This window comes from Pundamilia nyererei, unplaced genomic scaffold (genome assembly GCF_000239375.1).
Source record: "Pundamilia nyererei isolate P.nyererei 1_Seehausen unplaced genomic scaffold, PunNye1.0 scaffold00023, whole genome shotgun sequence".
In the NCBI taxonomy this organism is placed as follows: domain Eukaryota; kingdom Metazoa; phylum Chordata; class Actinopteri; order Cichliformes; family Cichlidae; genus Pundamilia; species Pundamilia nyererei.
In genome coordinates, this window is record NW_005187424.1 from 578,008 (window position 1) to 589,154 (window position 11,147).

At 45.9% G+C, this 11,147-nt stretch overlaps 1 protein-coding gene across 2 annotated transcripts in view; it reads left to right on the forward strand.

The window, feature by feature from the left end:
• Positions 1-11,147, forward strand: part of ssbp4 (single stranded DNA binding protein 4) — an 82,688-nt gene that overhangs the window by 53,961 nt on the left and 17,580 nt on the right. For both annotated transcript variants that reach the window (XM_005727079.2, XM_005727080.2), the window contains exon 5: positions 5,749-5,838. In XM_005727079.2, the coding sequence (XP_005727136.1) occupies positions 5,749-5,838 (90 nt within the window). The remainder of the gene's footprint in view (positions 1-5,748; positions 5,839-11,147) is intronic.

The following is an 11,147-nucleotide window of genomic DNA, read 5'->3' on the forward strand; positions in this document are numbered from 1 at the left end:
GTGTGTGTGTGTGTGTGTGTGTGTGTGTGTGTGTGTGTGTGTGTGTGTGTGTGTGTGTGTCTGCACACAGAGCAGACCCAGCCATTGAGGGGATTTCCATGTGGCAGGGTTTGGAGCAAGGTTCCTGGCAGAGCGACCCGGCAGTTCTCTGTCTTCCATCGATCGGAGCCGTCTGTCGGCCGGCAGCGCCGCTCACACCGAGCTGCCTCGCTGCTAATCTTTATAGAGTTGACTTCACTGACAGTTATTGGAGCACTTGAAGCTGAGGGGAGGAGAAGGAGGGCCGTGACAGAAGGACAAATGGGAGAGATGGGAGGAGACGGCGATCGCAGTGACAGTCAGCAGGGTTGTGAAAAGTAATTCCTGGTTTGGTTTACACACGGGCCACATGAAACCAACAGGAACTAAATACATAGACACATAACAGAGCACTCACTCTGGCGTGAGACACGCGTGTGCAAACACATCTCTGTGTAACTTTACGTGAACGTCAGCCATAACCGAATCACAAGGCTTCGCTCTGTCTTCGTTGTTTACATTAACAACTTCATCTCACCTGCTCTTCAGCAGTTTATGCTTTTTTGTGCAGCAGACAAAGAATGAAAAATAAAGCGATGCCCTGTTTTGGGAAACACGAGCTTGGACTGGACTCTGTTACTGTGTGTGTGGCTGCATGCGTGAACTTTGTGGTCAGAGGATCTCGGTTTGGGCGGTTTCATGTGTTTCTGCGTGAGTACAGTCAGGTCAGGCTAAACCCTTGGAAACGGAAATAAACACAGGCTTCCACACAGATATTCAGACACACTCACACAGATACTAACAGGTCAGTATCAGTGTTGTTGTGACCAGCAGGTAGCAGTGTGTTGGCCTGCTTGTCTGGACCCAGATAACGGCAGATCCATTACCCCCTGGAAGCTGAGGTCTGATCACTGGGCAGATAGAGCCGCTCACTCACTGTCTGTGGACCTAGCCGGTTAGCCAGCCTCCACCGTGGCACTAAAGAGGATCACAACAAGGGGCCAAAGGAGGGCAGACCCCCTTCTGTTAGAGGAAATTGTCAAATGCACGTCCTCCGATAATGCCTCTCTCGCATCTCGTGCAAGCCGGCGATGGTAAAGATTGCCGTGGTTATGTCACATCATGGGACACCTCAAAATGGCAGCTGCTGATCATCTTATCGCTCGTTGGAGAGATTCAAGTCGTCTCAATTATAAACGCTAAGAGAACAAACTGAAATATGAAGTTTATTTTCGTTATTTAGCCTTTGTCTCAAGCACAGTGCGGTCTGTGTTATTATAGAATGGATTACAGTTTGAGAAATGCGCTCCTTTGTTTTCTTGCTTGAAGAGTTACACGGAAAGATTTATGCTCCTCTTCCAGCTGAGCCTCGTGTGCTGTTCTCCTGTGTTTGCTGAACTTACTGGCTTCTGGCTTTAGCTTATTTACCAGAAAAGATATGACAGTGATATCAATCTATTCGTCTAACTTTTGGAAAGAGTCTTTCCAACAAGTGAAACTACAGCGTTAAACAGATGCACCTCACAGACACAAAAAGACTTCAGATGCTGTGAATCTCGTCACGCATCAGCAGAGACGAGAGAATATCCTTAACTCATTTAGCTCATTTGCAAAACATGGAGGCGGCATGGATGGATGCAGGGTTAAGAAATGAAGATGTCGCATATCAATCGTGTAAGTTCATTAGTTACAAGTGAACCAAGAGAAAACCTTGTGTTTGGGAAAGACGGGATCACGAAGTAATGTTATAAAAGTGGCGTATTGCAGCCGTCACTGGTCGTAAACGTTTCTGCTGAGAGTCGCTGTTTCAGTGGAAGAGCTGGATTCTTGGCTCATTTTTTGAAATAATGACCAAATTCGCAGTCAAATTTTTTGATTGTAGCTTGGAAGAACGATTGCAGTGAATTTGGCCTATTCATGAAGAAGCGTGTGCTGATTTGGACGAGGTGATGGCTTTTGTGGATCAGCAGCTTCAACACAATGGACTAATGCAACAGCATCGCCGCTTACATCAGCATCGCTCTTCTGCGTATGACATCGGCGGGTATTTGTGATGAAGTTATCATTTTATAATCTCCGAAAATATTTTGTCTTGTAACTTTGCGAGGCTTTGTTTCGCCTAGATGCTCCACTTTAATCTCAGAGAACAGCTGAGCTTTTTCGTGACTGTATTCTCTCTGAATATTACCCTCGCTTTGTAATTTTTTTCAGCCTACAATGGGCCTAATACGTGTCGTGGAAATGCGGCGCTGATTATTGGCTGGCTCGGTGGGGATGGAGAGAGAGCTGAAGGAGAGCGACGGTGGTGAGGAGTTAGCACTGTGGAGGTTTTGTGTATCGGGTTTGTTTGTGCGGAAGAAAAGGAGAGAGATAGCTGTGGCAAAAAGGGCAGCAGCTATCAAAAGCCACAGGCTGCTTTAAACTCCACGTCTGTTTCTTTTTCTATCTTTTCCTCCTCTTTCTCTTCTCTCTCTTTCTTTTTGCTTTTCTCTCCCTCCACCTATCGCGTTCTCCCTCTCTCCCTCTCTCTGCTCCCTGGCCATGCTGATGATTGACGGCCTGAGGGTTTTAATGGGCACTGGAGAGCAGGAGCTGAGGTCGGGGTTGTCATGGCAACTAGGAGAAGGGGCCTTTTGCTGCTGCTTCACCTGAGTACTGTGGAGCCTCGTTGGCTGGCTGAGGCAGGCAGGCTCGCGCGTACGCACACACTCACTCGCCACACACACACACACACACACACACACACACACACACACACACACACACACACACACACACACACACACACTCGTCACACGTACTTACATGCCAGCACCACTTCCATTCACTCTTCCTCCTCCCTCTAAGATGTCCTGCTGTCTATCGAGCTATCTTCTCTTTTCCTTTTTCTCATTCTTATTTCATCTTCCTATTTTCTCCCTCCCTCCCTCCGCACGGCCGTTAAAGCGCTGAGACAAACCGCAGTTGGTTAACCGTGCGCACGTGTGTTTGTGTTGGTGTGGACGCATGTATGTCAATATGTACAGTATTCAGCCCATTGTTTTTGCTGCCCATTGTTCAACAGGAGAAAAAAGCGCACCACTGCACACTTTACAGTCTCGCGCCCTTATTTTTATTTTTCAGTTGCTCCATCAATATGGCTCCTAGAAGTACAGAAGCCCAAATTATGCACAAAGGAGTCCCTCACCAAAACCAAGTAACAAGCAGCGACTTCTTTTCGCAGTTCACACACTCCATCTTGATTCAGAAAACACTTTTTTTTTTAAATCCTGCAGTGATTATTAGCATAATCAGACCTAATAATGGATCCATTCAAACCCTCTCATACGCAAACACACACAGGCTCGAGATCTGAAACAACACAAATCATCTGCCACGATCATGCTTCTATGGGACCCAATCTGTTGCTTAGTCCAAACCCCATTACCTGACCTGACCTGACCTGTCGGACCCTTTTCAACCTGGGAAGCGATTGCTGACTAAAGCCCCGCCCACACGTGATGGTCGGGGACCTTTGAGGCTCTCATGTCCTTCACGGTAAAAAGTAATATTGTGAAATTCGGCTACATACCAATAGTGTGTGCTCATATACAGGACTTTTTCTTTCCATATTTTAACTACTCAATACTCTGTCATTTTTTTATGCATCTTCCTAAACAACACATCCTGATTTGCTCTGATGGTCAAAAAGACTAGTGAGAATTTCACGTTTTTATGTTTAATAGTTTTCCCCTTACTTGCACCTGTTTGTGTCGCTGCTGAATGGCTCTGGTCTCTGGTTGCCGAGTTGCTGCTCGTTGCTTCCTGTGTGGACATCGTGGTAGCCTCTGGGGACAATGGACAACTACACAAGACTTCCTGTTCCATCTGCTAATCACTGTTTACAAATACAGATGTACTTTAAAAAACTGATTAACTGTTTACAGACTGTAGCCAATGATTTTGAGATTGTTTCTGCGGGACATCGGTATGGTTCACCGGGTTAAAGCTAATACTAAAGCTAACTGCATATCTACCCCGGTCTTTCTCCCAGCTTTCTTGTCTTCTTTTCTCTGTCCTGTCACATGAAGGCTAAACAGACTCTTTGGGGCCAAAGACTTTGTCCCCCTGTCGCAGATGTCTGTGAGACTGAGTCTCATTTAAGACCTGAGTTATTTGGCATTTATGCGTTAAAAGAAACATTGGGAGAGTTCACATGCTTCCCAGGCCACCAGGTCACAGTGGAAGGAAGAAAAATGATGCTTAGCACTTATTATAAGAGGGGTGAGTGTCCATTTTTTATCTGTGTGCTGTATTCTTTATTTTAAGGTTTGGAAGATCCTCTTGACCTCTTCCTCTTCTTGCTTGTCTACTGTTGAGGCTGGAAAGAACTGACAGTTCACACATAGACCTGAGAGTAATATTGAAGCATCTGTACTAAGCTCTTCTTCACTGTCTGACCTCTCCTCACCCTCTGAGAGAGCTCTCCAGCTCTTCCTCTCTCGGCCCGCTTCCTATTGTTTGCCAGCCTTTTCTGTTTAAATGTCTCCCCTCTCTCCTTTATGCCTTTCTCTTTCCAGTTTTGGCTCTTGCCTTACTTCTGTCGATGCCACATCCGTGCTCTGTCACGGTTGTTTTCAGAGCCCCACAGATTCACACCCTTTTGCCGCTGCAGTTTTTGCATGCGCGATTGTGCGCGCCCTGCCTCGTGGCCCCGGGGCGTGCTAGTTAGTGTCTGGGCTGTGCAGGTCAGGCGAGGCACGGAGGGAAGTGAGCGGAGCTCCGGTTACAGTGGGGGAAGGGCTGGAGGAGAGCGCTGTGTATGTGCATTTGTAAATTATGTGGATTTGCATCCATGTTCAATAGCAGATATTGAGGCTTTTAATTGGTTATGCTTAATCAAAAGACCCATGGTTATAGTTAAGGCCGTTAGATTGTGTTCATCTTTAAGAGAAAGCAACAGTGACTATTTTGGTACACCGGTCCATCCTCCACAGCCTTTGGAGTAACAACATCTAGGTCGTGTCTGGAAGACATTAAGACGGGTTGCTTGTTAGATGTCGGGGTATCTGTGCGGTCTTAGCTTTTCAGTTCTTCTTCCACAGGAATCATTGCAACTTTTTTTAATTGCTCCTCGCATTGCCCTGGCCATGCCAACGATGTGCTGATGGTCGGCACGACTGAGGCAGCGCCACATCTGTCTCTTCTCCCTGATGTTTAGCATCATTATTACTGTGAGAGAAAAGATTAAATACAGTCCAAAATCAATACAAGTCATAGATGCATTCAAGTGACACATTTATGCCCTGTTTTTGTTTTTTGTTTTTTTTAACTTTAGCAGTTATTGGAAAAAAGTGCTGTCCATTCATAGCGCAACGGGGAAACTAGTTTACTCCAAACCCACAGAATTCCTTCCTTAATGTTCCCACTAAATTACCATATTTGCATTTTGTTTTTGTGTCCATCGATTGGTTTATCACAGCGCCCAGACAATCATATCTCCGTCAGATATCGTGAGATATCTGTAATTGCTCCATTTGCTCCAGAAAGAGCGCAATCAGGGTGAAAAAAAGGAAAAAAGTTTGATGGCAAATCATTTCCGAACAGCGCGTATCTCTTTCTATTAATTTCGGCAGACACAGGATTGTTTTAACACCTTGCCGATCGCTGATTGTCCCGTGACTGTGTGTTAATCCGCTGAAGGGAAATGCAGAGGCTTTTATTTTGGTTTTGTTGTGGTTGTTCTTTCAGAGCGCGGCCGCTGCTCCCAGTCCAGTGATGGGCAACATGCCACCCAATGATGGCATGCCAGGAGGACCCATGCCCCCGGGCTTCTTTCAAGTAAGAAAAATGACCTTCCGTCTGACTTCATCCCTCACCCACCCCCACAATCACCTCCAACCATCACCCCTCCCTTAGCCATGGCTAAGCCTATCCCTCTGTCTCCTCCTCCTTTTTTTAGCCTCTTTAGCTGTCCTAATCCCTGTCCAGATGTGTTCCCTTCTCTGTCTCTCTGCGTCCATCCCATATGTCTATATGCCCGGGATGTTAACTCCTGGTGCTCTGTCTGCTGCTCTAGACTCTACCCGTAGAGTTTTCTGTGCTTTCCAGAATATGAAATGCCTTTGCAAGTGAAGGAGGTGTTGGGTTTGCTGGGAGGGGAGGAAAAAGCAGAGTGAAGAGGAGGCTATTTTCTCTGGTCTGTGTTGCTTCACTAATTCCTCCTGTCATCACTGTTCTCTGAGGGCTGTCTCAAAGGCTGACGAGGTCACTCGCACTCTTTTCTCTGTTTCCGTCACTCTCTCATATTCAAATGAGGACATATAGGAGCCTTATTTGACACTGTGACACACATTAAACTCGTAACATTTACAAAATTGAGGTTTTAAAGTAACTGTACCCCCAAAGATATGCTGTGAATTGCTGAGGGTGAGAACAGGAAATCTGAATTGGCTTAAAGCAGCTTTTCTACAGCAGACAGTTTGAGTAAGAAAGAAGTCACCAGCAAATATGAGATTTTTCACATTATACCACGAGCAATTCAGGTGAAACGCCTACGGAAGGAAGAGGGCATTCATCCCCTGCAAAAGTTTGATGTCATTTAGCGAAACCCTGGACATCTTCTTGTGTAGTGGAGCCTTTAAAGGAGTAGTACAACATTCAGCCAACTCAGCTCCATTTACTGACAGTTTCCACGCAGTCTGTAGGTCACGTAAAGGAGCTGTCTGCAAAGACACCAAAGCAATCACAAGGTTGTTTTTGGTGGCTTTCAACGCAGCAGCCGAGAGCAACCCTTTCCCTCTGGTCTGTAACCGAGCGTTTTTCCCTAGCGACCATTGGTTGCCAAGGAGTTGCCGACCGGCTGCTGAATTTTATTGGTTAGAGTTCGGAAAAAGTCCTCTCTGTCCAAAGATAACAAAGCTCCTTCAATCGCTAATGCTAGCTAGAAGGGTTGTCCTGCTAACCATGTAAGATCAATAACTGTCAGCAGAATATTGAATATATAATATTCAGTCACCAGATCCCAGCCTCGTGCTCACATTGGTTGATATATATATATATATGTATGTACATGTGTATATATATTCTTTTAAATTTAATTAATTTTCCTTAAATTAATAAACAAAGATGTTTATTAATGCATTTATTGTTATTTTATTTTTAAAGTTTTATTTTTGAGATTTTTGTCTGTAAATCCCTGTGATGTGTAAGAGTCTTGCTAGCGTCTCAGCCATTTAAAGACTTTCTCCTGAGTTAAACATCAAACAGGATTCGGCTGACCAGGCAATGCAATAAAATTACAATACGTCTTTAAGAATAATACTTTACTTTATTAATCCTTTGTGAGTATAATTAAACATGCTCAGTGCTGTAAGCATGCTGCACAAATTTCCTCTCACTCTCTGTCTATAGCATACCTGATGTTTCCATACGTACAGTTTGAGTACAGCCTGTTTTTTCTTGTTTGATTGGCAGCGTGTCATGTTCTGTGTGTGTGTGTGTGTGTGTGTGTGTGTGTGTGTGTGTGTGTGCGCGCATGCATGTACATGCTGGGGTGGTAGAGAATGTTAATGATGTATGAGCAGTGAGCAGGCCAGGGAGAGAGCTATCTGATGGTGTTGCGTGAGTGACATTGCTTTCCATAAATAGACCCTGTGTGCAGGGCAGACAGACAGACAGACAGGATGGGCAGAGAGGAGGAGAACAAGGAGGGATGGATGCTGTATTCACTTTCATCTTTTCTTCTCTTTTCATCCATCCTTCTTCTCTTTCTCCTCCCCTCTTCAGCTCAGATTAGCTGAGCAAAGCAGGAAAAGGTGAAGAAAACAAGAAAACAAAGGTGCGAGCACAGAGCCTGCACAGTGCACCGAGACAAAATGCTCCCAGTGCCACTGCAAAGATTTCCCTAAATCAAGCTCACACTGTTAGTGGTACAACAGCATCCTTCAACATGAGCCAGAGCCGAAGCCCCGCTCATTGCTTTCTGTAGGTAGCTGACATTAATTCCCCATTGAACTAATGGCTGCGGTCCACGCTGAAAGTGCAGGCTGCTGAGAATTCTGCATTGCATTTGTTCATTCAAATGAAGGGGAAGCTGTTTCACCCCCCCCCCCCCCCCCCCCCCCCCCAAGCATCCAGTCGTGTCCTCAGTCACTCCTGAGATACGGTTAGTCGAGTGGACCACAGTCTTGCCGTAGAATTGTGAATGGATTACATCGAGCTAAGCAAAATTTCCTCGGCGTTTCGGTCATTTCTCATCTGAACTCTGGGTTGGCTTCCTTTCCCACCTTCTCCCTCCCTCACCTTCTCCTTCACACGCCAGGTATCCTTCTTCATGACATTTCTTCACTCTCTCCATTTCCCTTGTTTTTGAAACTATTATTTCTCACACGCCGCTTCAGTGACACATGCTTACTCACCGACTGTGTGTGAACTGCTCGTGTGTGCTGTGTGTGTGTTTTTTCCCAGTTGCTCTAGCATAGCAATTAACATAGGTGACCCCAACACTGCTATTGGCTCCAGTCCTGGGAGAGAGGGATGAGGGGCAAAGACAGGACACTGGAGGAAAATAGAGATGGGAGGAGGAGGGTCTTCCTTCATGTTATCCTAATGTGTAGCTCACAGGGTGAGCCTGGCATTCGGGGGTGGGCGCGGGGGAGGGGGGGGGCATCATTTAGGCAGAAAGACAGAAGAAGAAAGAGAATAGAATAAGTGTCTACACGTTTGGTGTGTAGTCCTTCGTCTCTCAGCAGAAGTCCATCGCTGCTGCATCATAGCCCTCTGGGGAGGGCAAGCAAAAGGGGAGATGACACGGGGGAGGAGGGGGGGGAGGGAAAATTAGGGACGAGAGGCAACAAGGAGAGATAGAGGAGGGTGGAGGAGGGGAAAAAGAAGAGGACAGTGAGATGTCAGGGGAGTCTTTCCAAAATCTTTTTTCTTTTCAAATGAGAAAATGAACATTAAATGATCTGAAGCGCCTCGCTCTCGAGCTGCTTCTGTGATCTACACACGACACGTAACGCAGTCAAAAACACAGAGCGCACTCTTGTAGGGGTGTAAACCAGCCGGGGTGGGGCATCCTCTCTCTACTAAACTGGAATTGTTCCTCTTGCCAAAAATAAAAATAAAAAAGAGGATCGAGAGTCAAAGGCTGTGCAATTTACGGCAGGTAATTGCAGCTCTTCAGGGACAACACGAAAAAGCACAACAAGAGGATTAGGTTTGATTACACATTTAAGAACAAGCAACCCAGGTATCAAAGGCAAATTTAAGAACCTGTTCAAAGCTGACACATGGCACGCACATGGCGAATTAGGGAGACATCTGCGCTCGGTAATTTATTTATCAAAGGTAAGACTGGGCTCGGGGTTCAGTCCGGTCAGTCGTATTACAAAGATGCAGATAAATAAGGTGAAGTGCTTCGGAAAGTGAATGACAGACTGCAAACCGTACAGAAGTGATTGAGGAATAGCATCTGAAATATTATTTCTTCTGTTAGGGCCGGCGCCGGCCCTTTAGTGGAGATTGCGGACTTTACAGAGGGATAATCACAAAGTTGCCCAAAGTTAACAAAGTGAGGTGTAACAGTGTTCAACCTCTCAACAAAAACCACCGACATATTTAAAAAGTTATGCAAAAATGTTTAATCTGCTTTTCTAACACATGTGAAAAAGCAGCGTGAGTGGAAGACACAGATGTCAAAGGACCCAGACGAGTCAAAACTTTCCGCTGAGAAGAGGGACTCTGCTTATCCTTGAGAGGACAGCCACAAAGATCATACCCAACAATTCCCCTTGAATGACAGACTTTAAAATGAGAAGCAGTACTCGGGAAAACCTTTTCTCTGCATCGTGTACCTGCACTTTCCTTTAGACTTGGCTCATGAACATTAATGATGAATGATAATAATGAATGAAGCCGTTTTCTCCTGCTGTTTATGCTTCACCTCCACCATCACGTGATTTCATCTGTTTAGAGGCAAACATCACATGTTTCTCTGCGTGTTGGTGAAAGAGCTCAGGTCCTGGTGTAGTATTGCTTCAGTATCTTTGTAGACCGTGTCTGCATGTTGTAGCCGTGCACTGCAACCAGAAGGCAACGTGCTGTTGGCTTTTTGGAGGACGGCATCACCTCGCGATGAACAACACGCAGAGAGCAGAAGAATGTGGGCGAAGCAGTGGCGAGCGGCGTCGCCACCACGTCCTGCCAAATCAAATCAAATCACTTTTATTGTCACATCACATGTGCAGGTACATTGGTACAGCACATGTGAGTGAAATTCTTGTGTGCGAGCTTCACAAGCAACAGAGTTGTGCATGAGCACACTTCCGCTATATTGCGTAGCAGCCCCCTCTCCCCATACGTGCCGATTAAGTTGGCAATACATCGCTGCTCCGTCTGGAAATTCACAATGGACAAAGAGCTTCTTTGTCGTTTCGTGAAGCTGAGAGTTAAAACAACGTAAAGTGTCCCTGCTGCCGTTGTTTGAGGTGTGCTTTTGTACTGCTTTGTGCTTAACTCATTTGTTGCTCCTTTCGAAAAGACAAGTTTTCAGCCAGTCAACATTCGACCAGCACGTAGCATCACGGCTGTCGTACTGCATGCTTTTGGCTTTTTGGAAACGTGTCCCTGCGGCCTCTACATTGGTTGAATTCCCACAATCCTTCTCACAGATCCACACTGGTGCACCAATGGTTGGGCAGAAGCCTTAAGCACCAACAGTGAAGTAAGCATGAATAGTTTTCATCAATTAAAAAGCAGGTGGCTCCATTTTGGGGAACTTTCCATTGATACTCATGATTACTGAGGCCATGCCTCTGGGAGGGGGGGGGGCATATCGCCTGTAGCAGTACCCCTTGTTCTTGTTGCTAATTTTTCTTTTCTGACTCTGGACTCGTCCTGCTGCTGATCAGATGCTTCTTGGCTGTGCCGCCTATTAATGTTTAAAACCTCAAAAACCTTTGCACGATACTGTAAATAATTTGGCACCGTCCCAGCGGGTTAACGGCTATCCTCCGGGAGAAAACACTCCTGATCGCGTGCTCCCGTCTCTGAGCTGACATGTTGCCATGTTGTATAGCATGAGCTAGCAGGAGACCCACTGCTGCCACTGCTGCTCTCTCTGGAATGTTAGCAAGGAATGACAATGA